At 36.4% G+C, this 26026-nt stretch overlaps 2 protein-coding genes across 2 annotated transcripts; both read right to left on the bottom strand.

Annotated features, from left to right (window-relative positions):
* Window positions 1-18595: 18595 nt before the first annotated feature.
* Window positions 18596-20248, bottom strand: LOC113312178. The gene is made up of 3 exons (XM_026560930.1): window positions 19972-20248; window positions 19658-19875; window positions 18596-19357 (listed from the first exon to the last, which is right to left on the bottom strand). Exons 1-3 carry the CDS (start codon window positions 20246-20248, stop codon window positions 18596-18598), a joined length of 1257 nt encoding a protein of 418 aa, XP_026416715.1.
* A 3296-nt stretch (window positions 20249-23544) lies between these two features.
* Window positions 23545-24381, bottom strand: LOC113312177. Its single transcript, XM_026560929.1, has one exon. It carries the CDS (start codon window positions 24379-24381, stop codon window positions 23545-23547), a length of 837 nt encoding a protein of 278 aa, XP_026416714.1.
* Window positions 24382-26026: the final 1645 nt, after the last annotated feature.

Raw genomic sequence — 26026 nt, 5'->3', positions numbered from 1 at the left:
GTCTTGTCACTAAAATTGACAAAGGGGGAGATTGTTAGAGCATTGCTCAGTCGAACTCGCAAGCGTTGCTATCTCAAACTTTCTTGTCAAGTTTAGTTGATCAAAACTATAGTCTTGATTTCTAGTCTACTTATAGCTATGTCTCGGATTATGATAAAATGTGTAGTTGAGCTTTAGACTTCACGGCATTCATCGACTGAAGACGAAGATCTACTGAGGAGTGCTTGGAGGAACTTCATCAACAAAAGATATGTGGAAACTAAAACTTATCTATCATTCAGAAGTCTATTCTATTCTATCTCCTAATGAGACTAAGTCGTATAACTATATAAACTCTTATATTATACACATTTGATGTTTCGAGCCGAGTTTATCTCGCTTATCTATTTTTCGAAATATGTGTTGGAAGCTTTTTGCTTTAGCTACGTTCATAATATTATTGACGAGTTTAGTTGGAAACAATTTATTTGTTGGAAACTAAATAATAAGTCAAAAGATGATCTTGTGGAAATTGCCTTGAAACATCTTAGATGATTTGTGTAAGACAATCATTTTATGTCGACTTGGAAAGTTTCGTATTGATCATTCGATCACTTGAAAATTACTTGAAGCTAATAGTTTGTGTGAGACAGCTATTGTCGTCTTCTAAGGATGTTTCAATGATTAAAATAGGAGTTTAGAACAAAAACCTTTTTATGGATACAGCAGAGTATGCGTACCTAGTATGCAAACTTTTTTGGTATGATTCAGGTCCGGGAACCTTATTTGCATACCTAGTATGCGAATGGTTTTAAATGTTAAAGTCTGGGAACCTTGTTTGCACACCAGTATGCGAACGGTTCTACCTGAATTAGGTCTGGGACGGCTGTTTGCATACCCGTTTTCAAACGGCTGGACAAGACCGAAGTCCGGAAGCTATAGTTTGCGTACCTATTTGCAAACTTAGTGGTTAAAGTTCAAAAATCGGTTAAGTATATTTTTCATACTCATGAACAAATACATTTATGAATTAAGGAATGCAATCTTTGCAAATCGTGGCTTAATGTTCATGAATTGGTTCTTACGAATCAATCCGATTTTGATTCAATTGGTTCATATATATTTCTATGAGATAGTGAGCAATTGAACGACTCTATGTGAAACACAATTAAATTCATTTGATTATCTTTCATGATTGATTGATCATCATAGTTGATCTATATGTGTTAGATGAATGTGGTTAAGACAAAAGTGTTCATATGGCTAACTTCGTTTAACTGTTATTGAGTCAACTCATACATACACGTTTAGGTACGGTTACCCATATCTAAATGAATGTATATTTCATTTGTGTGTAACAAGCTAAGACCATCTAACGGTGGAGAGATATTGCTTTGGTTTTAAGCAGACTTAGCTTGAATCTTAAATCAGGTTTTCATCTAACGGTGAATATTGAATGCTTTGTTACTAAGCTATCTTAGCTTTGATTGAAAGCAAACCATGATTTGAAAGACTATACAAGGGAGAACTCTATCAAATGGAAAACCTAATCCCGACACTTTCTTGTGTCCTAGTTGCGACTAGAATCAATTCTCCTTTAACCTAGGTTTTTCCAAAACCATTATAGGTTAACGAATTGAAGACTTCAATGGGATTGTGAAGCCAGACCCGACTATTTTCTCTGTAGTTGTGTGTTCTGATCTTGCCCTATTCTATCATATTCAGTATTATCTTCTCTAAGATTTGCTCGAGATTGATTCTCCGATAGGCAAGATAAAAAGTAGTCACAATCATATTCGCCTCATCGTTTGTGATTCCACAATATCTCGTTTCGCTACCATACGATTAAGATTATTGTGAGGTGATTGATAATACTAGGCTGTTTTTCGGGAATATAAGTTGGTTTATCAATTGGTTCATGTTCACCTTGATTTATCAAAAGACGGAACAAAACTCATAGGTATTTCTGTGGGAGACAGATTTATCTATTCCAATAGACTTTTTTGTGTGAGACAGATTTTTTTATTAAGTCTTCGACTTTGGGTCGTAGCAACTCTTGGTTGTGGGTGAGATCATCTAAGGGAATCAAGTGCGCAGTATCCTGTTTGGATCAGAGACGTAAGGAGCACAACTGTACCTTGAATCAGTGTGAGATTGATTAGGGTTCAACTACAGTCCAGTCCGAAGTTCTTTGGTAGTAGACTAGTGTCTATAGCGGCTTAATACAGTGTGGTGTTCAAAACTGGACTAGGTCTCGGGGGTTTTCTGCATTTGCGGTTTTCCTCGTTAACAAAATTTTGGTGTCTATGTTATTTCTTTTCCGCATTATATTTTGTTATATAATTGAAATATCACAGGTTGTGCGTTGAATCGATCAATCAGGAAATCCAACCTTTGGTTGTTGATTGAAATTGATTGATCCTTGAACATTGATCTTTGGTACCGTTCAAGTTACTTCTCTTATATTCAGTCGGGATCGCAAATTCCTATTTGCTGATTGCAGATTGAATTGAGATATAGAGATATAAAACTCTTTGATATATTTTTCTCTATATTTAGTCTGACTGTCTTGTTGATTCTCTTGAAAGTATATTGGAGTTTGTCTATTCAGATTGCCAAACGAAATATTGGTTGTGGTTGTTAGACCCCCGCTTTTTCAGTTAACCTAATAATGGTTTTGGAAAACCTAGGTTAATGGAGAATCGACTCTAGTTTTCAACTAAGACACACGAGAGTGTCGGGATTAGGTTTCCCAGATGCTAGAGTTTTCCCTTATATAGTCTTTCAAATCAGGGTTGCTTACAATCAAAGCTAAGATAGCTTAGTAACAAAGCAATTGATATTCACCGTTAGATAAACTCCTGATTTAAGATTCAAGCTAAGTCTGCTTAAAAATTAAGCAATCAATCTCCACCATTAGATGGTATTAGCTTGTCTATAATGTGTATATCACGGGGTTATCTGGGTAGTTTTAAATTTCATGCTTGACCCATGCTTTAATTTTTTGCTGTTTAGTTCTTGGGTAAACTCATTTTGTTGTAATGGGACCTCCTTATGTATATATCTCGGTATCCTTGGATTTCTACTTATATAATACGATGTCATGGCTTTCGTTCCTTTATCTTTGGTTTTGTTTCCAACTAATATAAGATAGTTGAATTTCTTTTTAATGCTTGTTTTATGCATATAACTATTGCACCGAATTATATATATATATTTTTGAAGCATGAATTTTATTAAACTACTAAAGGGCTATTGCATGAGGGTATATAATATCCCAAGATTCATCAAATACAATTAGACTGGTAAGCCATGAATTCACGATAACATGATATTGGAGCAGAATAGCAATCTTCGGTTTAGAATTGCATCGGGGGCGGATGTTGGTTTCGAAAGTCGAAAGACCTTCGGTCAATGCTTTCCACAAGAAAAATTGTATTTTTGATGGACACCGCGGTGTCCATAGGAACTCAGATGGAGGTAGATGTGTCGAAGAGCTGCCCGATGATATATGTTTGCTCCTTTGCTTTTTGGTTTGATCCATGACTTGAAATTGAGATTTTAGCTTTGATAGTCTTGAAGTAGAATCTAATCTCCGCCCTTGAAGGAAAAGTGGTAAAAATCCTATTACAAAGGTTACTAAAGACTCTTTAAACCAACGATTTCTAATCTCTGCATTTAGAGGAAGAGGTGCTAAAACTAAAAATGCTATTACAAGGCTATTAAACTAAAATTAAGACAAGACCTGAACCAGATTCAAATTAGATTACAAATGATATGACTGAAATTAAAGGCTAAAACAAACTGAACTAGAGAAGAGCCTGCCGACCCAAAAAACACATCGATTAAGCGTCTTTTACTCGGTAAGCGGAAGTATGCTCTCATCTATGGAATCTAATAATGATGTTGCTACTGAGTGTGTTGTAAGATGGTTGAGTCACAAATGTCAAGTCCTACACGAGGGAACTTTCTAAGAGTTAAAAGTAAGGCACCAGGAAAGTGATAATTACCCCCCAAACTTAGAGTTTTCAATGTCTCTAGATAGACTAGTCACAATCTCCCTAATTTCTAGATCATCAGATTCCTAAAAATGGTCAATTGATTCTTCTAAGTTATTATCAGGTAATGCATCCTTACTCATCCCTACGAGTTTATGGTCTTCTAAGACTAGTGTTTCTAAATCGCTAGACTCCAACACAGTATTCTCAGGTAAACTCTTTCCTATAAACCATCATCACAATCATATAAAGGATTATCAGTGAAAGTTTTTAGTATAGGCTCATTAACTAAGGTGTTAATCATAATTACTTCCTCCGATTCACTGATAGGTACATCAAATAATGTATTATCCAACACACTGCAGGCTAAAGGATCATGAACTACATCGTCTAAAACGGTGGTATCTCTAGTCAAATCCACATCCTTTTGAATAGGTGAATAATCATTAAAATTATCGGGATTTGGACCAGAAATAATACTATCATTATGAATCTCAATTGAAGTAACCATTTCCTGACCACTATGCCTACATATGTATGATTCTCCATCAATATTATCCTCATCATAATCATCATTATAATAACATGAAAAAGATCGAACCTCATCAAAACAAGTAGTGTTACCAATTCTAACCTCGTTATCTTGATTATGTGAATAACTATCTTCATTCTCAAGGGTATTATTGGATACATTTTATTGACAATTCAAGTTATTTCGAGCAGTACTTTCGTTCGTCTCTAACTCAAGTCTACGTGTCGACTCAGCTATCCTCTCAAGGGTCTCTTCCAAAGAAAGTTCCCTTAGTGTTGGATCTAAGTTTTCAGTTAACCTATTGAGGATATCTTCTAAAGAAGATTCAGTCGTTGTTGCAGTTCTTTCGTCCATAACTATGTTATTCACCTCATCTAACTTACATGTCGATTCATCTAACTTACGTGTCGACTCAGCTAAATCCCTGAGGGACTCTTCTAGAGAAGGAATAGGAACAGAAGGATCATAAAAAGGACTACTTTTCAAAAGTTTGATTGTATCCTCTAGAGACGAAGAACTAGTATTATAATATTCTTTCTCGTATGACTGATGCACGTGTGGATAGTAATTGGTCTCACCATGGGATGACCCATAACCTTCAAAAGGTTGGCGTTCACAACCACTGTTCACACTATGGTCATAAAAAGAGTAATGTCCATATTATTCAGTTGGATATTCATATTCATTGTGATGGCTATTATAATACCAGTTTGACATCCTAACTGCAAGGGAATTCTACACAAGCACAAACAAGGATGACTCGACCACAACAAGCCTATTTTATCTAGAAAACAAAAAGCATGATGGCTCCATTTAGATTGTTTCTAGACCAGCTTCTATTCTTTCTAAAGGGAATCTATTACAATTTGAGCAAACCTCTCTGGAATCAATCTGAGTTAAAGTAAGCTAAATAGAGACGAGGGAAGCTCAGTGGAGCTTTGATACCCAAGGCCTCACTGGTATTACAAGGCGGAGAATTCAACTTACAGAAACCATCATGAACTTCAAAGTATGCTTAAAAGAGCAACCAATATTTTTCGAACGACTTTCCTATTAAGCTCGTTACCCTACGGTCTCGTTCTAGTCCAAATTTTAAGGCTTAGGTTCGCGTAGGTTACGTGTTCCTAAGGCGGGCAAGAAGGAAACGGTGAAAAATCCGAGTCCTTATCTTAATTTGGCCAGGCCTTTCCCTTTACTAGAAATTTAAAACCGTGTTCGATTCCTCAACATATATGCATACAAAATCATCCAGTAAACCAGCTGACAGGGGATTCGCGGGTGTTTAAAATTCTTACCTCCCATTCCAGACGGGGGATGAACCATTGAAGTCGACTCGGCCACCGACTCGGATGTCAGTGTACGAACCCGAGGGCCCAAGACAGTATCGTAACTGTCGTCCTTCCCTGTGCAGTTTATATTTAAACCAACCCTTCCGTAGGGTTTTAAAAATAAAGTCCATTGTTCAATGTCCAAAAAAAAATGTCCAAAGATAAAAGATTACAAAAATAAAACCCTAACTACAGTTTCTAAAAATAAAATAAAATAACTATTTACAAAATCTTCTTCTTCACTCCTTTTGGATTCCTCTTTTCTTTCCTTTCTGGGCTTCGCCTTTCTTTTCAGTACTTTTCTCTTTTTCTTTAGCTCAGCTCCAAATCTGAAATCAAACAAGAAATACCAAAACGCGTAAAAAAGAACAAAAATAAAAATAAAACCTAAAAACAAATTTATACACAAGTCCGCGTCAGCGACGCCAAAAATTGGTCGAATTTTAGATAGTGGTAAATAAGGTTGTCGTTCACTCGAACTTGATGAGATTGATTTTTAAGGTTGAACTAAAGAAAATAATAAAACTAGCAAAAATATATAAAATATGAGTAACAAGATGGAGGGACACTGGACTCAGGATTTCACCAAACAACAATTTTATGCGGTTCAAATATCAATTCTAAACAGTAATAGCTCATAAAAATTCATTAATTCTAATTCATTACCTAAAGTAGATTTCGAAAATAATGGATGTAAATCTAAAGCATGGTATATCAAAACATATAAGAAAGCATAACCCATCAATTGAAATGACAACCATTCAACGAAAATCATAAATCAATTAAATAACAGTGCAAATAATCAAAATAAAATTAATAAAATTACCGCATTCATGAGATTTGGTTTCCTCCGTCGTCCCAGAAATGGGATCTAGCTCCTCATGATAATACCAGAGACGATAATATGATTAAATAAATTTATTTTATTAATCACCATTGGAGTTCTCACAATAAACCGTACAATCCTTTTTCTAAAATAATAATAATCATAAACAGTAGAAAATAGAATTGAAAATATTAAACTCCAAATGAAATAATGCTCTTGGCTCCGGACTACCGGCCTCCCCAAATGTGCTCTCTATTTATACACACAAATACACATTACTCAAATATATTCTTCCATAACTCCAAAATCTTCTTCTTTTTAATTAAAAATATCTTCAGAATTTTTCCTTCTCTTTATTCTATATATTTATTTACTAAACCCATATCTTCTTTAATTCGCAGAATAAAATCCAAGATAAAATCTTCTAAGGAAATGTTTCTTGTTTAATACAAGATAACTTCCTTTTTCTTAAAAATTTCATGTTTATAAGGCAAGAAGATATTCTTATCTTAAAGATAATAAATCCTTTACCATTGAAACCAAATTTCCCGCCAATTTTTCTTTTCAAATCAAGGAAGAAGATGGAGTCCCCTTAACCAGTGATGGGGTGTGATTAGCAGTTGGCTCCCTGGGGTGCCCCTTATCCAAAACTGAGAGTCCGAATAACATGTGTCCTCCGGGTGCCTATACCAACTTTTCGAGCCGAATTTTCCAAAAATGTTTATTTTCCAAAAATACCTACAAACACATAAAACACCATAATAAGTAGAAAATCGAGTACCAACAGTACTGAAAATTGAGGACAATTCAGTCACAAAAATGTGTCTATCACTCATCAGAACAAACATTGCATTGAATAGAGGATTTACTCAATAGGTGTTTGATTTCTAAGGAATTCTCCTTGAGTTTAGCCTCAAGTAAAGTTCTTGATAAACATACCTCGGCATTGTCTTCACGAAGAATCCTTAATTGAGAGTCACGATCATTAACCATACCAATAAGCATACTGACTTTGTGTTTCAGCATATTTACTTCAGTATACTGACTTTGTGTTTCAGCATATTTACTTCAGTGGACTGAATTCTAACTTGTCTTAGAATTACTATACTTTGTTTAATTAGTTGCTTCCCTATCAATATTTGGTTTATTCATGGGAACATGACATTCATCTAAAATTGAGACAGATGAATCATCTTCTCTGATAGGTTCCATATGAACAACACTTTTATTCCTGGTAATGCGTTTGTCAGAGATAGCACTTTTGTCCATGGAGTCAGATTGCTATAAACACGGACTTATGAGGTCTTCGCGTGTTTGCCAGCTCTGATACCAATTGAAAATACAGGGGTATAACAACCACACCAAATATTTCGTTCGTCAATATGTATGGACTAGATTCCGATATAATTCTGAGAGCACCAACTAAAAAGTGAGACTGAATCAAGAAATATATCAAAGAGTTTTATCTCTTTCTCAGTACAATCAGTAAATCAACTAGATAGAAATCCGTGAGACTGGTTGTTATGAGAATAACTTGGATGGTACCAAAGACCAATGGCCGAGTGTCAATCAAGTCATATCCAACAAACTAGGTCGGATTTATCAACTATGATTGAACTACGCACAACCTGAGAAGTTTCAATTATATAAACAAATATAATGCGGAAAAGAAATAACACAGACACCAGAAATTTTGTTAACGAGGAAACCGCAAATGCAGAAAAACCCCGGGACCTAGTCCAGATTTGAACACCACACTGTATTAAGCCGCTACAGATTCTAGCATACTACAAGTTGACTTCAGACTGGAATGTAGTTGATCCCTAACCAAGTCTCACACCGATTAAGGTACAGTCGCGTTACTTACGCCTCTTGAATCCCAGCAGGACTCTACGCACTTGATTCCCTTAGCTGATCTCACCCACAACTAAGAGTTTCTACGACCCAAAGTCGAAGACTTATAAACAAATATGTCTCCCACAAATAAGTCTATTCTGGTTGTTTTTTCCGTCTTAAGATAAAGATCAAGGTGTACAGGAAACTCAACTAATAATCCGGTCTTATACTCCCGACGAGCATCCTAGAAATATTAGTCACCTTACAATAACCTAATTGATTAACAGAAGAAGTTATTGCGGAATCACAAGAGTCTGAGACGAAGAACTGTTGTGATTACTTTTTATATCTTACCTATCGGAGATAAATCTCGAGAAAATATTAAAGAATATTAAACTCAACACGATAGAAAAATTAAGATCATAATACATAACCACGGAGAAAATAGTTGGATCTGGATTCACGAGTCCCAAATGAAGTCTTCAAGTCGTTAACCTAATAATGGTTTTGGAAAACCTAAGTTAATGGAGAATCGACTTTAGTTTGCAACTAGGACACACGAGAGTGTCGGGATTAGTTTTCTCAGATGCTAGAGTTCTCCCTTATATAGTCTTTCAAATCAAGTTTGCTTACAATCAAAGCAAAGATAGCTTAGTAACAAAGCAATTGATATTCACCGTTAGATGAACTCCTGATTTAAGATTCAAGCTAAGTCTTCTTAGCAATTAAGCAATCAATCTCCACCATTAGATGGTATTAGCTTGATACACACAAATGAAATATACTTATATTTAGATATGGATGAACCGTACATAAACGTGTATAGCCGTTGGGTCAATAATAGTTAACCGAAGTTAGCCACATGAACACTTATAGTTTATCCATATTCATCTAACACCTCTAGATCAAATACGATGATCAATCAATCATTATAGATAATCAAATGAATCTAATTATGTTTCAAGAGAGTTGTTCAATTGTTCATCATCTCATAGAAATATATATGAACCATTTGAAACATATTCGGTTTGGTTTGTAATTGTACAAAGTACTTAATTATACAAAGAACCAATTCATGAACATAATGCCACGGTTTGCAAAACAAGTTCGCATACCTTATTTCATTAAAGTTCCAGGGATTTTAGTTCACAAACTGAGTTCGCAAACAAACCTGAGTTCATGAGTATGAATTTCATACTTACCGATTTTAGAACCTAACTACTGTGTTCGCAAACAGAGTACGCGAACCACAGTTCTGGACTTACCTCGTTCGCAAACAGAGCACGCGAACCATAGTCCCGGACTAGTCTGGACGTTCGTAAACAGAGTATGTGAATCGTAGCTCCGGACCTTTGACAGTTAAACCCGTTCACAAACAAGATTTCCGGACCTGAACCAGCATTCACAGTTTGCATACTAAGTACGTATATTGTGTTATATCCAGGCATTGCTAATAGTTCTAAAACTCTCATTTAATCATTGAAACATCCTTAGAAGACAACAATGGTAATCTTACACATACCACTAGCTTCAAGTAATTTTCAAATGATTAATCGATCAATACGAAACTTCCCTAGTTAACATCAAATGATTGTCTCACACAAATCATATAAGATGTTCAAGGTAATTTTCACATGATCATCTTGACTTAGTATTTAGTTTCCAACAGATGAATTGTCTACAACTAAACTCGTCAAGTAGATGATGAAGTTTAGCTAAAGCTAAAAACTAATCCAGACATAGCTACAAGTAGACTAGAAATCAAGTATATAGTTTTGATCAACTAAACTTGACAAACAAGCATGAGATAGCAACGCTTGCCAGTTCGACCGAGTTGTGCTTTAACACGAAACAAAATTAACGACCTAATATGCGACCAATAGTTAAGATTTATTTTTTTATTGATTTTGTTCCATTGTTTCCCAATTTATTTATTTTTATTTTTGATAAACAAGAAACCTTTTCATTAATGAAAATTCGAGGTTATCATGAGTTTAAGATCGAAAATAAGAGAACACATAGAAAGATAAACATACCGTAAAACTACATTACCGAGAAATACTTCAAGAGAAAGAGAAGGATTGCCGGTGTTAGACAAATATAAGTATGAATAAGACCCGACTAAACCGGAATAGGGATGGTTTTTCTCGGAATTGAATTCCAACCATTTAGTTTGTTTTTCTTTGGAAAGATGTGCTCCTAGAGTAAGAGTGATTTTCTCAAATCTCTTATACCTAGTGATGAAGATTCCGTCGTCAAAATCAACTTCGGTGTAGATTCCGATGAAGATCTCGTCATCGGATGATTCGAAGATGAAGATTTCGGTGAAAATTTCGTCGCCGAAGACAAAAAAGATGAAGATTTCGTCAATGGATAGCACCATTAGTGATTTAGACACCCAACCAAGTAACCAAAAACGTCCGTTAAAACTAGATAAAGCTCTTCAAAAAAGGAGATAAAACCATCATAAGAGTGGATAATACTCACCAAGCGGTAAGAGAAAGACATGAAAAAACCTAAGTAAAACAACAAACAAGGTGAAAACAAGTAAATGTAATGAAATCCCGCTCAGATCCTGGCCAAAAGGAACCAGATCTGCGCAAGATAGGTTGCATAGGAGTTTTCTCTTTTTCGCTGTGGAAGGAGTAAGGGAAACTTCTACGATATGGAGGTAAAAACATCCATAATTTAAGGAGTATCCACATATATGTGGACATTTGGTAATTTGTGGAGTCAAAACCTACCGTGGGAAAAAAAAAACTAAAAGTTAGCCCATCCGGCTTTTCCCTAGCCAGATTAAAAGAAATTTGATATGATTCAAAATTTTAAAATTAGCAGCACTTATAATTGATGCTAATTTATACAGACCGTTGCTAAAACATTTGAATGGATATAAAAACAACATTCTTAAAAAATAAAATTCTTATCCGGTTATTTAGGAGCCGGATGGAAGAAACTCTTTCTTTTTACCTCCGGACATTAAGTGACCGGATTGCAGAAAAAAAAAAGACATATATACATCTGAACATTAAGTGTCCTGATGGGATATCCGGTCAGCCTATAATCAGATAAACACTCCATATTGATCCCTCAAATCAGTGGAGTAGTATCTGAACTTTCCAAACATATGGATGATACATTCATCCATAGTGACATTTTTTATTCTATAAGACGTGGATCATCATACAGATGTGGATGATTTTTTTTTCACATAGCAATTGCCCTGAGAGAGAGGTCACTTATAATGCATCATTACTCGTTCTAGTGTTGTCCAATAACAATTAGATACACCATACGGTAGCTCCTGAATTCATGGCCGACCTGAACACAACAAAAGCTAAAGAAACTTTTTTTAGTTTTTATATTTTTTCAATAATGGAGTCCAAACTCTAAACTAATTTGGCAAGATTATGAAAAGAATAACATTTTTATTACTTTACTTTTAATTTCTTTTTAATATTTTAATTGGAGTGGGAAGTTCACACATTTTATTTTCTTTCAGTCTAATGATGCCCGACCAGGCTACCCATCTCTGGTGAAAAAGTCACAATTCTCTTTTCTTGTATTGGGTTTGGAAGATATATTCTTAGTGGGCTCTCATGTCTCAACCTTACTCTCTTTTTTTTTTTTTATGTTTACACATCCCCACTGTATGTAGATTTTATGTCGCCTAAAGTTGTGAATAAAGTGGCATTCGATTAGAAGTTTCAAAGGACTTATCATTTCCGAGGAGCCTCTCCTCTGTTAAAACTTTTTAAGTTGTCAAGTTTGGTTGACTAATAGGTTTCAGTCATCCTCAGTTGACTCAACTGTAATCGCTAGCAAAAAAATAGTGTTATGATATCAATCAACAATGCATTTGGGATGCTTCAAAAATGGAAGGAAAAAAAACAATGCAGTTGTGACTATTTATCGAAGTGTTTTTCTTCCGGGCCAAATATAGTTTTCGCCAGCTTCACAGTTGTAATTATTAGTAAATGATATGAACTATCAGGGGTTAGTTCAGTTGATCCAGGAGCCTGACTCTCAAGTAGGAGGTCAGCCGATCGAGTCTCCTCTCAAGAGTTTGGAAATCTCATGAAATACTCCTCTTATGTAAATTAAAATAAAAATTATTAATGTATATTTTTTCTTATTAAAAATTATTAATTGACATCAACTACTACTCATGGTTTTCCTCCGGCGATTTTTTCCGGTGATTGAAAACCCATTTCAATCACGGATTCGACATGTTTTCGACCAGATTTTCCACTGATTTTGTTTTCCTCTTGTTTTCATTCCCACAGTGTTTTCCTCTTGATTCGTTTTTTTTTCTTTTTTGATCTCTTTTTCTGCCGCTTTTGGTTTTCTTTTAGGGTTTACGTTGTTCTCAGTAGGATTTTCTATTTACGATGTAGCTATGTCTATGGTTACTAGGGCTTCTTCCCGTGCGTCGCTTCCTTCCACGCAGCACTCGAACTCTTCTCTGTATTCCTATACAGAAGACGCTGGCTCAGATGATGGTTATTGCCATTGTCCTTTCAAGAACATCCATGGCTGTCAGGATGGAGTTCATGGCAGAGGATATGCTAAGGGTTTTATTCTGAAGCACCTTCACGACAGGCATTTGTCCTCGATAGCCAGCAGAAACACCTGCAAGGATTTAACTGCCAGTAATTTGAATGTGTTTCTTCTTTGGGAGAAGGTTCTATACAGTTTACGGATGTGGATCTGCAACAAGTGTATGCATTTACACGCGTGGAAGAAACCCTGTAAGGGTAGTGTTGAGGTTGTACATGATTTCATTGCAGGACCATTCAACAGTGAAGGGGCAGATTTTCTAATTCATGGCTTGGATAAACCAGACGACTTACAAGTTGAATGTGCGGTTACCAGTGTTGTTGTTGTTTCTGCGGAGGATGGTGATAACGCCGTAGGAATTCTTTCTACTGAGTTGTTGAACGTCGTGTTCCAAAGGCAGTTTACCACAGTCACTTGTATACCTCATAAGTGCAGACTCGCTGTCTCGAGGGCTCTAAAGGTTTGTCTTGACAAAGTTTTACTGAGCCCATCTAATCTTTCAAGATGGCTGCAACTATTGCTTCTCCCCATTTGCACTTTGTCTCTGTACCAGCCGAGAAGCTCAGCTGAAGCGAAATCATGGAATCGTAAGCGACTATAGGTTGCTGCAATTATCCAGGCCCTTACGGTTTGGAAGGAACCTAATGGGTGCTTCGTCTTGGCGAAAAAAATGCTTCAACAGACGATTCGCGGGAGGTCTAAAAAGGCAGAGGACAAGAAGCAAGATGTTGCGAACATCATAACTTGTCAGAGGAAGATGAATTCTGGCCATTTTGCCGCAGCAATTCGAGTTATATCGTCGTCTGGTGTTGCTCCACGTGATGAGAAGACTTACTCTGAACTGTTGGACAAACATCCGCCCTCATCTCCTCCCGAGTTTCCTATGGATAATATTGTTGCTGACCCAATAACGGTAGGTACCAAGGCAGTTTTGGGAGCTATCAAAAGCTTTCCTAAAGGAACATCGTGCGGCTGTGATGGCTTACGTGCTCAACACTTAGTTGATGTTTTTAGTGGAGCGGTGGCAGCAGTGGAAGACGACTTACTTTCTTCAATTTCCGGGGTTGTCAACCTTTGGTTGGCTGGAAAATGCTCTGCGGAATTAGGAGAATACATTGTCAGTGCACCTTTGACACCGTTGCTTAAGCCCGGGGGTGGTCTCAGGCCCATTGCAGTTGGTACGGTTTGGCGCAGATTGGTTTCCAAAGTGGTTGCCTTTGCTGTTGGAAAGGACATGACCTCTTATTTAGGTGATTACCAATTCGGTGTTTGTGTGCCTGTCGGAGGGGAAGGTATTTTACATGTTGTAAATCGCCTTTTGGAGATGAAAGGTCATTCAGACAAAATGTCAATGTTGCTAATTGATTTTTCTAATGCGTTCAACATGGTGAGCAGATCTCAACTCATCAAAGAAGTTCGTCTCCATTGTCCAGGTATTTCTCGCTGGGTAGAATTTTGCTACTTACGACCGGCTAAGCTTTATTATGCCCAATATATTTTGTCTTCTGCCCTTGATGTTCAACAAGGTGACCCTCTCGGTCCCTTGTTGTTTGCGTTGAATCTTCACCCCTTAGTGAAGACTATTGCTTCTCGTTGCAACATTGATTTGCACGCCTGGTACCTTGATGATGGTACAATTGTCGGTGATACACTAGAGGTAGCTAAGGCCTTGTGCATAATTGAAACTGAAGGACCGAGCAGGGGGTTACACCTCAATATAAAGAAAACGAAGGTCTTTTGGCCTTCTCTTGATCCTAGAAATACAACTAAAAAAACTCAATGGTGGTATATTGGTAGGCCTTCTAATGGTGTTAAAATTTTGGGTGGACCGGTGAGTTTGGATTCGAGCTTTATTAGTGATATGTTGTTGAGCAGGGAGCATAAGAGTGTTCAACTAATGAATGCAATCAAAAAACTCAAGGATTCTCAAAGTGAGATGTTATTACTTCGCAATTGCACTGGTGTTTCTTAGCTATACTTTGCGATGCGGACTACCAATCCTGCTGCTCTACAACCAGCCACTGACCTTTTTGATGATCAGTTATTTCAGTATTTGAGACTCCTGATTACTGGGAATGGTGCCGGTTTTGGTCCTTTACAGCAGAGATTAGCTACCTTGCCCATCAAAGATGGTGTACTTGGAATTTACACCATGGTTGACACCCGTACCTACTATTATCTTGCTTCTCATATCCAGACTGCTTCGGTACAAAAGGTGATCCTTGGTAATTCTTTCTCAATGGAAAAAGGCTCAGCCTATCAGTTGGCTCTTCAGACTTTCATCCAGGTATGTGGATTACCTTCTACTTACTGTGTCGATGATAATGCCCCCCCCCCCAATTTCCTGGCAGTAACTTATTTCGATGCAGTTAAGAAACAAATCCCATACCGATTTTCTTTGTCTGCAAGAGATTCCTTCTTATGGCAGTGTAACCGTGTTAGACACACGCAAGATTATCTGCTAGTTGTACCCATCAGTGGGCTTAATCAGTGTCTCAGGCCAAGACAATTCGGGGCTGTGCTTTGCTATTGCCTTGGTATCCCTCTGTTTGTTTAGAATAGTTTATGCCAAGTTGTAACAAATCTATGAACATCTTTGGAGATCACGCACTTCACTGTGCTAAAGATGTTGGATATAGACATGATCTTGTTCGTGACGGTATCACTGACGTTTGTTACAAAGATAATGTGCCTGCGGGCGAGGAAGTTTCTCTTGGCCTTCGGACGGATGATGACAGAGATTTAAAACCAGCCGATATCCTTGTTCTTAACTGGGAAAATGGTAAAGATGTTTGTATCGATGTTACAGGGGTCTCTCCATTTACCGGTGATGGTGTTCGCTCCTTTGTCCCAGGAAAGGTAATTTCTAGTGCGGTTTCACGGAAACGCACTAAATATTTGGACAAGTGTGCTTCACATGGGTATGGTTTAGGTTTCCTGGCGTTCTCTACCTTAGGAGAACTTGGCTAGGATACCTTGGTTTTTTTCAAGCATCTGAAGAATTGCCTAGTTAGCAATGATGCTAGTAGCGGCTTAGGCAGTTTCATTTTTCATAGATTATGAGTGACTATTCAAAGGGGAGTTGGAGCCCAACTCGTTGGTAGGTTACCAATCAAAAGCTTTCTATGATTAATTTTGTAATAAGTTAAAATATTAAATGATATGTATGCTGCCAAAAAAAATTAAAAGTTCACAGATGGATTTCTCTTTTCTTTTCCTTTAAATTAGCTTGACATCGTTTTAATGTGGTTGGGTAAACTTGATCCGGGTTTGATCGATATTGCATGACGTAATTAGAATCAAAATCCTTTATTTTTATTTTTATTATTGTCGGTTTTGGGAACCAAACCCGACTCTTTAAGGTACCAAACCTAAATTCGAACTTGAAATCAGTTCAATTAGATTAGGAACCATATCCAACTCTTTTAATCGCTAGTATGGGTAATTAGACGGAACATGTGGATTTCATATTTTGTATGTCCTGTTAAGCTCATAAAGCGGGTACTATATAGAGGCATTTACCCAAGTCTAAGTATAAAAATACTCTAGGACTTTTAGGGATACTCTAGAATGTATATAACATAGCTGACATACTCCCTTGAGGGGCACTGGATCATTGGGAAGGTGCTTTCTCAAGACTATAAACATGTAACCTTAGCCTCAAAGCTAAGGATGTCAAATATCTCATCATTGGTCTCATCTTGAAGAATTGGTCGATGAAATACAAGTTCTTTCTCTAGTGTATCTTTACTTACGTTTTAGCGTAGTCGTGTATCTATCTTTATTTGAGCATAGTGGTTAGGTTTTAAGCAACTACATTTTGGGGTCTACTAATAGATCTTTCGGCTCAACCGTGTGCAATCGATAAAAAGTTGTCATTTAAGATTTATATTAGCTCTCTTTATTTATAAGAAAAATTCTTTTTAGTCTATACTCCACGGTATTCATCTCTGCTTTCAAGTTTTGTTTGCGCTATTTTCAGTAGCTTATAACTCCTGTCATGCGTCATTTATTCATGTAAGGTCAAGACAAGAGAAGTTGTTTTGGAACCTCCACTATAGGAATATATATATATATATACATAAAAACTCACTCACATATCATAATTAAAACCAATGTAGATAAATTAGTCAAGATTTCCAACAAAATCTACCAATTGTTCTGCTGATATTTATGTCACGCAAGAAAAACACGTTTAAAAAATATACGCGTATCGTGTTCTAAATATCATAAACACTCCCAAAACGCGTAGGTATATCCATAAAGCGTATACGATCTAGATATCAGTTTGGAATAGCATTGAAAAGTCAAAAGTCATCATGCGTTGCTCATATACTGGAGGTAACTAGCGTTAGGTTTTACGATTCCATTATGAGTTAGCTTCTTTTAATCCTTGAACTACGATCTGCGAACTATTAATCCTATAGTTACGCAAGTTGTGGTTACCTCTGAAAGCGTAACTATGGTTCGCGGACCAATTAATCAATAAGCTACTTCAGCATCTCAAACGCTCTAAAACGTTAGAAGGAGTACGCCTGAACCTTATCATCAGTAGCAATAGCCGGATACCAACAAATATAAGCAGAATCATTACGGTCCACTCAATGCAACACCTCTCCACATTTAAAAACAAAGCAACATGAAAGGTCAAAAAGAACTAGAGTAACAATATAATTCACATTCATAAGTTATGCTTATGCTCGTCAGTCTCATCTGCACTCGCTAATCACATATGCACATAATTTTTATAAGGCTGCACCATAGGTGCTTTTGAAAATGCACATATTTTAAGGCGACTCCGTCCTAGTCATAGTCTATCCCTAGGAATAGATATTCGTAAAAAATTTATAGCGTAACCTGATTGCGAGAAATGTTTTGCAAAATATTTCTCAAAAAAATAAAATGAGATAGTTTCATATTTGGAAATAATTCCCATAAAAAATAGTAAGGGGTTCCCACCAAAAAAACGAAACTTTGGATCATACAAAGTAGGTTGAGTAACATTTTTTACTAGAAAATTAAAATACGACAAAACAAATAATGAGAGTAATAAGGATTCTGGTTATCAACTACTTCGCCGTATTGTCTCAGTAGGATTCTGATGCCAGCAACAACTATCTGTTGAACTCTGAAAGACAACGTTAATTCGAAATACCCAAAGACGCCCAACTGAAACACTTCTGTAATGAAAAAATGACGTAAGAAAAATCTATAAGGAATTCTTTCACAAATAATGAGTATTTGGGCTACATAGAAATCGCATAATACCAAAAACCAGTTTTGTAAAATGATAAAAACGCATTGAACCGCAAAAGAACCGTTGATACAATGGTCGGTGACAGTTTAAAATTTTGAGTAACTGCTGATATCGGTTCGCAGCAGTCTCCCAACAGTTATAGGGCATATGCCGACCAAATCGAACGCTTACAAACTGATGCATGTGAGTCGTCGATCTATTTAAATCTTAGTCGCGTATATAACACAAATATATATATAACACTAACTTTTTTTTTAATGCGAAACCAACTTCTATTACTTAACTTGCAATACTACATAACTTAGATTGACATGCTTGCTTATCTTCCCATATAGCAAGATTAATATTTTTAGGGAAGTTAACAAAGTAGTCTAAATATAGCCTGTTTGATCTAGCTGTTTTGGCAATAACATGGGCAACATTGTTAGCTGTCCTATTAGCATAGTTTAGTTTAAAACAAGGAAAGGAGATAAGCAAATTCTTTATTTCATCTACATGAACTTGGTTCCTCCAGTGAACCGAGCTATTGGCATTCTTGACTGCATTAACTACATTAAGATTATCTGATTCCAGCACCACATTCCTCAAGTTGCGTTGTCTAGCAAATAGTATGGATTCTTTCAGGGCTAGACATTCCGCCTGTTCAGAGTCTACTCCTCCATTGATGAACTTGCACCTGATTCCTTGGCAGAAACCTGTATAATCACGAATTAGTAAACCAAGCCCAATTGTTTTGGTATTGTAATCAAAGGCAGCAACCATATTTATTTTAACTTCATTTTGTAGCGGTAGTTGCCAAACTTGCTTATTATTTCGTCTTTGAGGAGTTGTAATCTGACATTGCTTGAGCATGAAATTTATTGAGTGAGATGTGCTAAGGATGTTTTGGTCTCTGTTTTGAAAGAGCTTAGAGCACCTATTCTTCCATATAAACCAAGCAGTTAGCATGCATTTTAAGACAGCTTGTTTATCTGACTTGGAGCTAGAATCGACTGTTGACTGAAACCAAGTTGATATCCAGTCAGCCACCTTAATCCTTTGCTGTTGAAGGACAGAAACATTTATATTCATAGATAACCAGATACTTCTAGACCAATCACAGTCAATTAAGAGATGTTGTAAGGTTTCCTCTGCTTGAGAGCATCTCGGACAAAGCTTATTTATTGATGGTTTGTACCTACTGAGGATCTCCTTAGTTGTAAGTATTCCTTTTAGACACTTCCAGATAAATAATTTCACTTTGTGAGGTGCTGCAGATTTTTAAACTTCATTCCAGTTAAAAGTAACTGTGTGGTTTCCTGGTTGGTATGAATTTGATAAAGCTATGTATGTAGATTTTACCGAAAATTGTCCATTCCTACTCGGTTCCCAGATGAGCCTATCATTCCCTTGTTGAGACACATGCATTTCCAAAATTAATCTTACAGTATCATCCTCGAACAAGTTTTTAATTAGTTGTTCATTCCATCTTCTAGGGTTGTCTAGGAACAAGTCAGCTACATAAATTATTCTTGCTGGTTCTCTGAAAGTATCCTTTGGAGTGGGTGGTGAATCAAGTCCTAATACCCATTTATCATACTAAACTAATATTTTATCTCCTTTGCTAACATCCCAACGGTGAAATTTTCTGACATACTGAAGTCCTTCTTGTATACCTTTCCAAATCCATGAGGTGTTGGATGGATTATCTTGCAGATGAAGGAAACTGCCATATGGGGAGTATTTTGCCTTCATGAGTTTTACCCACTGTTCTCCTTCCTCTGTACATAATCTCCACGCTAGTTTGATGAGAAGAGCCAGGTTAAATTGCTCAAGATTCCTAAATGCGAGACCTCCTTCCTTTTTGTCAATGCATAAAGACTTCCAAGCAATAAGGTTTAAACCTCTGTTAGTTTTATGCCCCCACCAAAACACTCTTTGAGACGTATCCATTTTTTTCATCATGTTTTTGGGAATTCTGAAATGGCTCATATAGTGTGTTGGTAGAGAGTTTAACACTGACTTAACTAGAGTGGACCGAGCTGCTTGATTAAGAGTTTTCGAGCACCAGCCTTGAAGTCTGTTCTCATAAGAACTTTTAATTGCACTGAAAGATTGGTTCTTTGATTTGCCCAAAAGAATTGGTAAACCAAGGTATATCTGAAGTGCAAAGTTGCTTGACTCCTAGATCATGAGTGAGTTTCAACTTATCTTCATGAGAAAGATCACCCGTGACGTAAGCAGCAGATTTTGAAAAATTAATCAGTTGACCTGAGATCTTACTGAAATTTTCCAAGCATAACTTAACATTTTCAATACTACATTTGTCTCCCTGGAAGAAAAGAATGCAGTCATCTGCAAATAAAAGATGATTAATTGAAAGCGAATTTTTTGCTACCTGAATCCCTGATAGCAAATTCCTGCTTTCTCCTAAAGCTAGGGATCTCGAAAGATATTCCATTGTGATAATGAAGAGATACGGGGATAGCGGATCCCCTTGCCTCAATCCACGAGAAGGATAATATGGACTGGAGATATTGCCATTTAAACGTATAGAAATAGATGTAGTTGAGATGCACTGATATATGATGCTGCACCAATCCTCAGAGAAACCCAGTGACAACATCATTTTTATTAAAAACTCCCACTCCACCCTATCACACGCTTTTGACATATCTAGCTTAAGTGCCACTAATCCCTGCTTTCTTTTCGATTTTTTCATTGTGTGAATCAACTCATGTGCCATAACAATATTGTCATTTATGTATATTTTTGGAACGAAAGCTGCCTGAGTTGGAGAAATTAGCTTTTCCATTAATGGCTTCATCCTAGTGACTATTAGCTTTGATATAATTTTGTAAGTGATATTACAGAGACCAATTGGTCCGTAATCATTCGGTGTAGAGGGATTTTTGTTTTTGGGATGAGGCAGGTAACTGTACTATTTATAGAGGAGGGCATTTCCTTGGTTAAGAAGAAATTTTGTATGAGATGCAGTACGTCATTACGAACTATATCCCAATGGGTTAAATAAAACCTTGCTTGGAAGCCGTCTGAACCGGGTGCATTACAAGGTGGCATACTACGTAAAACACTAATGATCTCCTCTTCTGAAGGAAAAACAGTTAAAGCATTGTTTTCTTGTTGGGTAATGATTGGCTTAATGATGTCAAAAGTGTTTTCTGAAAATGTTGGCCTAGTGGTTTTTGCTATAGTAGAGAAACGATTGGTAAGGAGGTTTTGGAGATCCGTGTGTGAGTGAAACCAATTTCCATTTTCATCCCTAAGAGTTGTGATACGGTTTCTAGAATTCCTTTTATTGGCTAATGTATGAAAATAGGTTGTATTGTTATCCGCATCCTTGAACCACTTGTCTCCCGATTTTTGATGCCAGAAATCTGCTTCAACCTTTTTCCAATGATTTAACCGTAAGATAGTATGATGTATCTTCATAGATATATCATCACTATATGGTTGTGATTGGAGTGTAGCAAGTTGATCCTTCAAATGTCTGACATGAAAATCAATCCTACCAAAAGATTCTCTATTCCATTCAGACAGTTGTGTTCTAGTTTTATTGAGTTTTTGATCAAGGTTTAGATCAGTAGATTGGTTCAACGCACTAGTAACAACACCCATAACATTTTGATCCATAAACCAGCATCTCTGAAATTTCGAAACATTCCTATGTTTTACCGATTTTGACTCTGTAAGTAATAACAATGGACAGTGATCTGATCCTAGAAAGGGAAGATGAAACAGCCTAGAATCTGGATAATCTCTTATTCAATTTGAATTGTGCAAAGCCAAATCAATTCTAGCTCTCTTATGTCCCTTCCCATTAGTTTTATTTGTCCATGTATGTTTGGAACCTGTGAAACCCAAATCCATAAGCCCTGCATTGTTAATAATTTGACAGATCCAATTGTCTAAACTAGCGAGGCTGGTAGAGGCATCCTCTTTTGAGATATGCACATTAAGATCCCCTAGAACTATCCAGGATTGAAAAACATTTTCACTGAGATCTTCCAAGAATTCCCATTGTTGTTTTTTCAACTCCCACTAGGTAGAACCATAAACACAAGAAAGAAGCCATTCTTGTTTGGAAGCATCTGTTGTTAGAATAATATGTACCATATTATCCTTACTACAAATGATATCACATGGGAAACCATCTTTCCATAGAACTGTCAGACCCTCTGACATTCCAATTGAGCTAACAAAATGAGAATTTGGGTATTGAAGAAATTGAGTTAGAACTTTTGCCTTTGATTCAACACATTTAGTTTCCATGAGAAAAATGATATCTGGGTCATGCAATCTTGCAATGTCTTTCAAGTGATCTCTAGTTTCTTTCCCTCCTAACCCTTGGACATTCCATGACATTATTTTCATTTTGTGAACTTGAAAACTGACTTGAAAATTAGACGATGAATAGAAATTATACTGAAACCAATTAGAGTGAGTAAATGAAAAGAAGTTACTAATTGAGATATGTACCTGGTCATCGGTGCTTGTAGAAGTTGCCTTGAGTCTTTTTGAGTGGTTTTGCTCTGAAACAGTTCCACCGAAAGAAGGATGTGAATCAGGTGATGGAGACAATATATCTAGACTAACACATTCATTTCCTGGTCCCTCCATATTATGGATAGTTGAGTGACTAGCATGCAGATTTCCTTCAAAGTGCTTGATCAACTGTTGCAAAGGTTCCTTTAAAAACTGCTCTTGTAAACAAGCATCTGGGTCTAGATTACTAGAATTGTAATCATCCAAGGAGACGTCTAGTTCACCCATAGCCAGATATGCTTTTAAGAGCTCCAAATTTGACCCGTATCCATCCATCTTACCCATAGATGTATTAAATGCAGTCATATTCAGTTCAATTTCAGTTTCAGACAGACCTCCTAATAAGTTATTGTTCCCAATATTGTGATCCATATGTTTAAAATCATTTTTAGAATTACTTGGACCACCTTCCTCAAGTCTGATTCTCTTGTCCTGTCTACATCCTAAACGGTTTGTCTGTTTGGCAGTATTAGTAAAAACCTCTAACATACCTTGAGAGTTGCAGCCAACCACCGTTACTGAAGGAGAAGAAGACAAAGAAATATTTCTGAGGTTGTTGTCTGCATCATGTTCCTGTAGAATAACCACATCCTTTGACAACTCCACATTAAATTGCACCGCTGGAATGTTTGTTGGATCTGCATGCATGCTTGAGGAGGTAATCATCATAGTCTGATCTCCACTCAAACCTTGATTTCCACTAATTGAGTCAGATCTGTCTTATTAGTAGAAGCAGAAGAGGTACCATGCGGATCCACATTTGCATGTCTTTTTGATCTGTTATCCGGGTTTGTCCAAGAAGGGGGATCAAGTATTGAAACTGATGATAGATGTCCTCGTTGCTGCTGAAGCAAATAGGATGCAATGATCTCACACTCCGTCTCCTTATGATCAATGGTGTAGCAGAAACCACACATATTAAAAGGTTGTTTTTCATAGAACAATCTTATCCATACATCCTCATCCACAGCATTCTTAACCCAGAAGCCCCTTCTAAGAGGATCTCTAACATCCAACAACACCAAAGCTTTTTGAACTTTACCTTTTGCAAAAATACAGTCTGGTGGATCAAGTTCTTTCACATCACCCATTGGAGAAACAATGCTTCTAACTATGTTTGGGTAAGCAAATCCAGGTTGCAAGTTGTATAAACGAATCCACAACAGAAGTTTAGTTAAATCCACTAGACTTTTTGGAAACTTTGGGTTCCAAGGCTCAAGTGCAAACAAGTCACCTTCTAGAAACCAGGGTTTGAACTTAATAAAAATATCATACTCCTCAGCTGTGTGAAACTTTACAAGGAAGCAGTCATTTTCTTCTCTTTTGATAAAGATGTCTTTGCTTTTCGGCCAGAGCTTTTTTAACTCTTTATCAATTTCACTAACAGAATATGACTTTGAGCTGTAAAGCTTGCTTAAAAAACTATACTTAAATTGCTCAGCTCCCTGTAAAAGATCCTCTGTTGATATCTGTGGTTCCCTTAAAGCTCTCAATCTTTCAGTTATCGAAGTACCTTCCATTTTCTTTTGGACTAGAGTAAGCTCGTTGTCCATGAAGAAAAAACATAGGGAATAAGATACTAAAAGGGAGGAAAGAACGAGGTGAAAAACCAACATTAATAAGCTTTTGCCTCTGGTTTGGGTTGTGAATGTAAGTAGAGTTCTTACATGACCATAAAATAATGTTTTGATTAATTGAAACACTGCTGGTTTGCATCGAAACCCTAAAGCAATACCACGGGTAGATGATACCAAAGATGATTAATATAATCTGCAAGTATTTAAACCAAAAGGGTGATAAAGAAAAACACGCGTGCCATGTTGTAATCGAGGGGAGAGCCATAGGAGCCATTTTGAATAGATTGCAAGAAAATTAGGAAAAACCACTCCAATCCTCAGGCAATTCTTCCGCACCAAGACCAGTACCTAGTTGAAAAGAAAGAAAAGGTTCATTAGATTAACCATTAAAATAAGCCGGTAGTTAAAGAGGTTGTAATTAGAACATGCAGAGGGAGAAAAACAAGATCAGATGAGGAAAATTCGAAAAGAGAGATGGTGAGTCAATCCGATTTAGTGACTGAGTAGTCGCACGATTTAGTGACTGAGGAAAATAGGATTCGAAGTGGCATTCCCCAATTTATATAACACTAACTTAAATCCTAATGGAAAAACACGTTGGGACTTCATCTCTTTCTCCATATCACAACTCAGACCGCCTCACCAACACAAGCAACAGAGGCACAGGTCGCATCACCACCACTTCCGTCGACAAGAGCATCCCCACCACTTTCTTTTGCTTTTTCTTAATTTTTTTCTTTTTATTTTTCTTCTTCTTATTATTATTATTCTTTTTTTTTTTGCTTCTCTTTCCTCCAATCATACCAATTGAAGAATTAATAGTTGAAGAATCAACTGATTTACCAACAATAAGGTAAATATAATGTTTTGATTTTGATTACTTTTATTCCTTTACTTCTATTTTTGATTTGAATAGCTTGATTTTGTTTTAATTGTGGGTTTTCATAAAGTTTAAACCCTATGTATTTTTATTTATAAAAAATTTAAATTAGGAATTATAATGGTGATACTGACTTGTTGTGATCTATTTATGTATTGGTTTGCTTTCTTTTTTTTGTTGTTAATTTTAGGATCCAGGTTTGTTTTATGGTATATGATTGAGCTCATAAAGAATAACAAAATGTCGTACAAGGATAAAATGAAACTTGAATATTTATAAGATGTTTGTAATGCAAAATTCGAGAAGTTATGTATGTTTTTCTTAAGAAATTATATGTGGATTTTTTGTGAACTAATTGATCACTCGAAGAATGGTAAAGGGAAGCCATGTTTCAGACTAGCTTTACAAGTTGTACATAATTTTTACCAAAAGAGTTTATGTATGTGTTTTTTTTCTCGAGTTAAATGTTAGAACTGCAAATGTTAAATTTATAGTTCTACAATCACTTAGATTTTTGCTTGTGCTATTGGAATGAAAGCACTTTGATAATGAAAACAAGTGCTACAAGTTTCTGGCCCGTTTTTTTTATCTACAGACCCATTTTTTACTCGGAAAATGGGTCATTTGTCCAAATATTTTTAAATCACAGTTCAAATGGACGAGTAAAAAATAGTTTGGGTGAAATGGCCAAAAAAAAAATAGCAAGGA

The sequence above is a fragment of the Papaver somniferum genome, chromosome 9 (assembly GCF_003573695.1).
Source record: "Papaver somniferum cultivar HN1 chromosome 9, ASM357369v1, whole genome shotgun sequence".
NCBI classification, from domain to species: domain Eukaryota; kingdom Viridiplantae; phylum Streptophyta; class Magnoliopsida; order Ranunculales; family Papaveraceae; genus Papaver; species Papaver somniferum.
The sequence above is the reverse complement of the archived record's forward strand: the minus strand, read 5'-3'. Positions and strand labels throughout refer to the sequence as shown.

Bases quoted from the DNA above. Each gene is read 5' to 3' on its own strand.
- LOC113312178 (XM_026560930.1), bottom strand. From the start codon at position 20,248: ATGGATACGTCTCAAAGAGTGTTTTGGTGGGGGCATAAAACTAACAGA. The intron at 19,876-19,971 runs GTATACAAGAAG...AATGGGTATTAG, and splicing joins CACCTCATGGATTTGGAAAG to GACTTGATTCACCACCCACT. The intron at 19,358-19,657 runs GTAAAATCTACA...GTCCTTCAACAG, and splicing joins GTAGGAATGGACAATTTTCG to CAAAGGATTAAGGTGGCTGA.
- LOC113312177 (XM_026560929.1), bottom strand. From the start codon at position 24,381: ATGGAAGGTACTTCGATAACTGAAAGATTGAGAGCTTTAAGGGAACCA.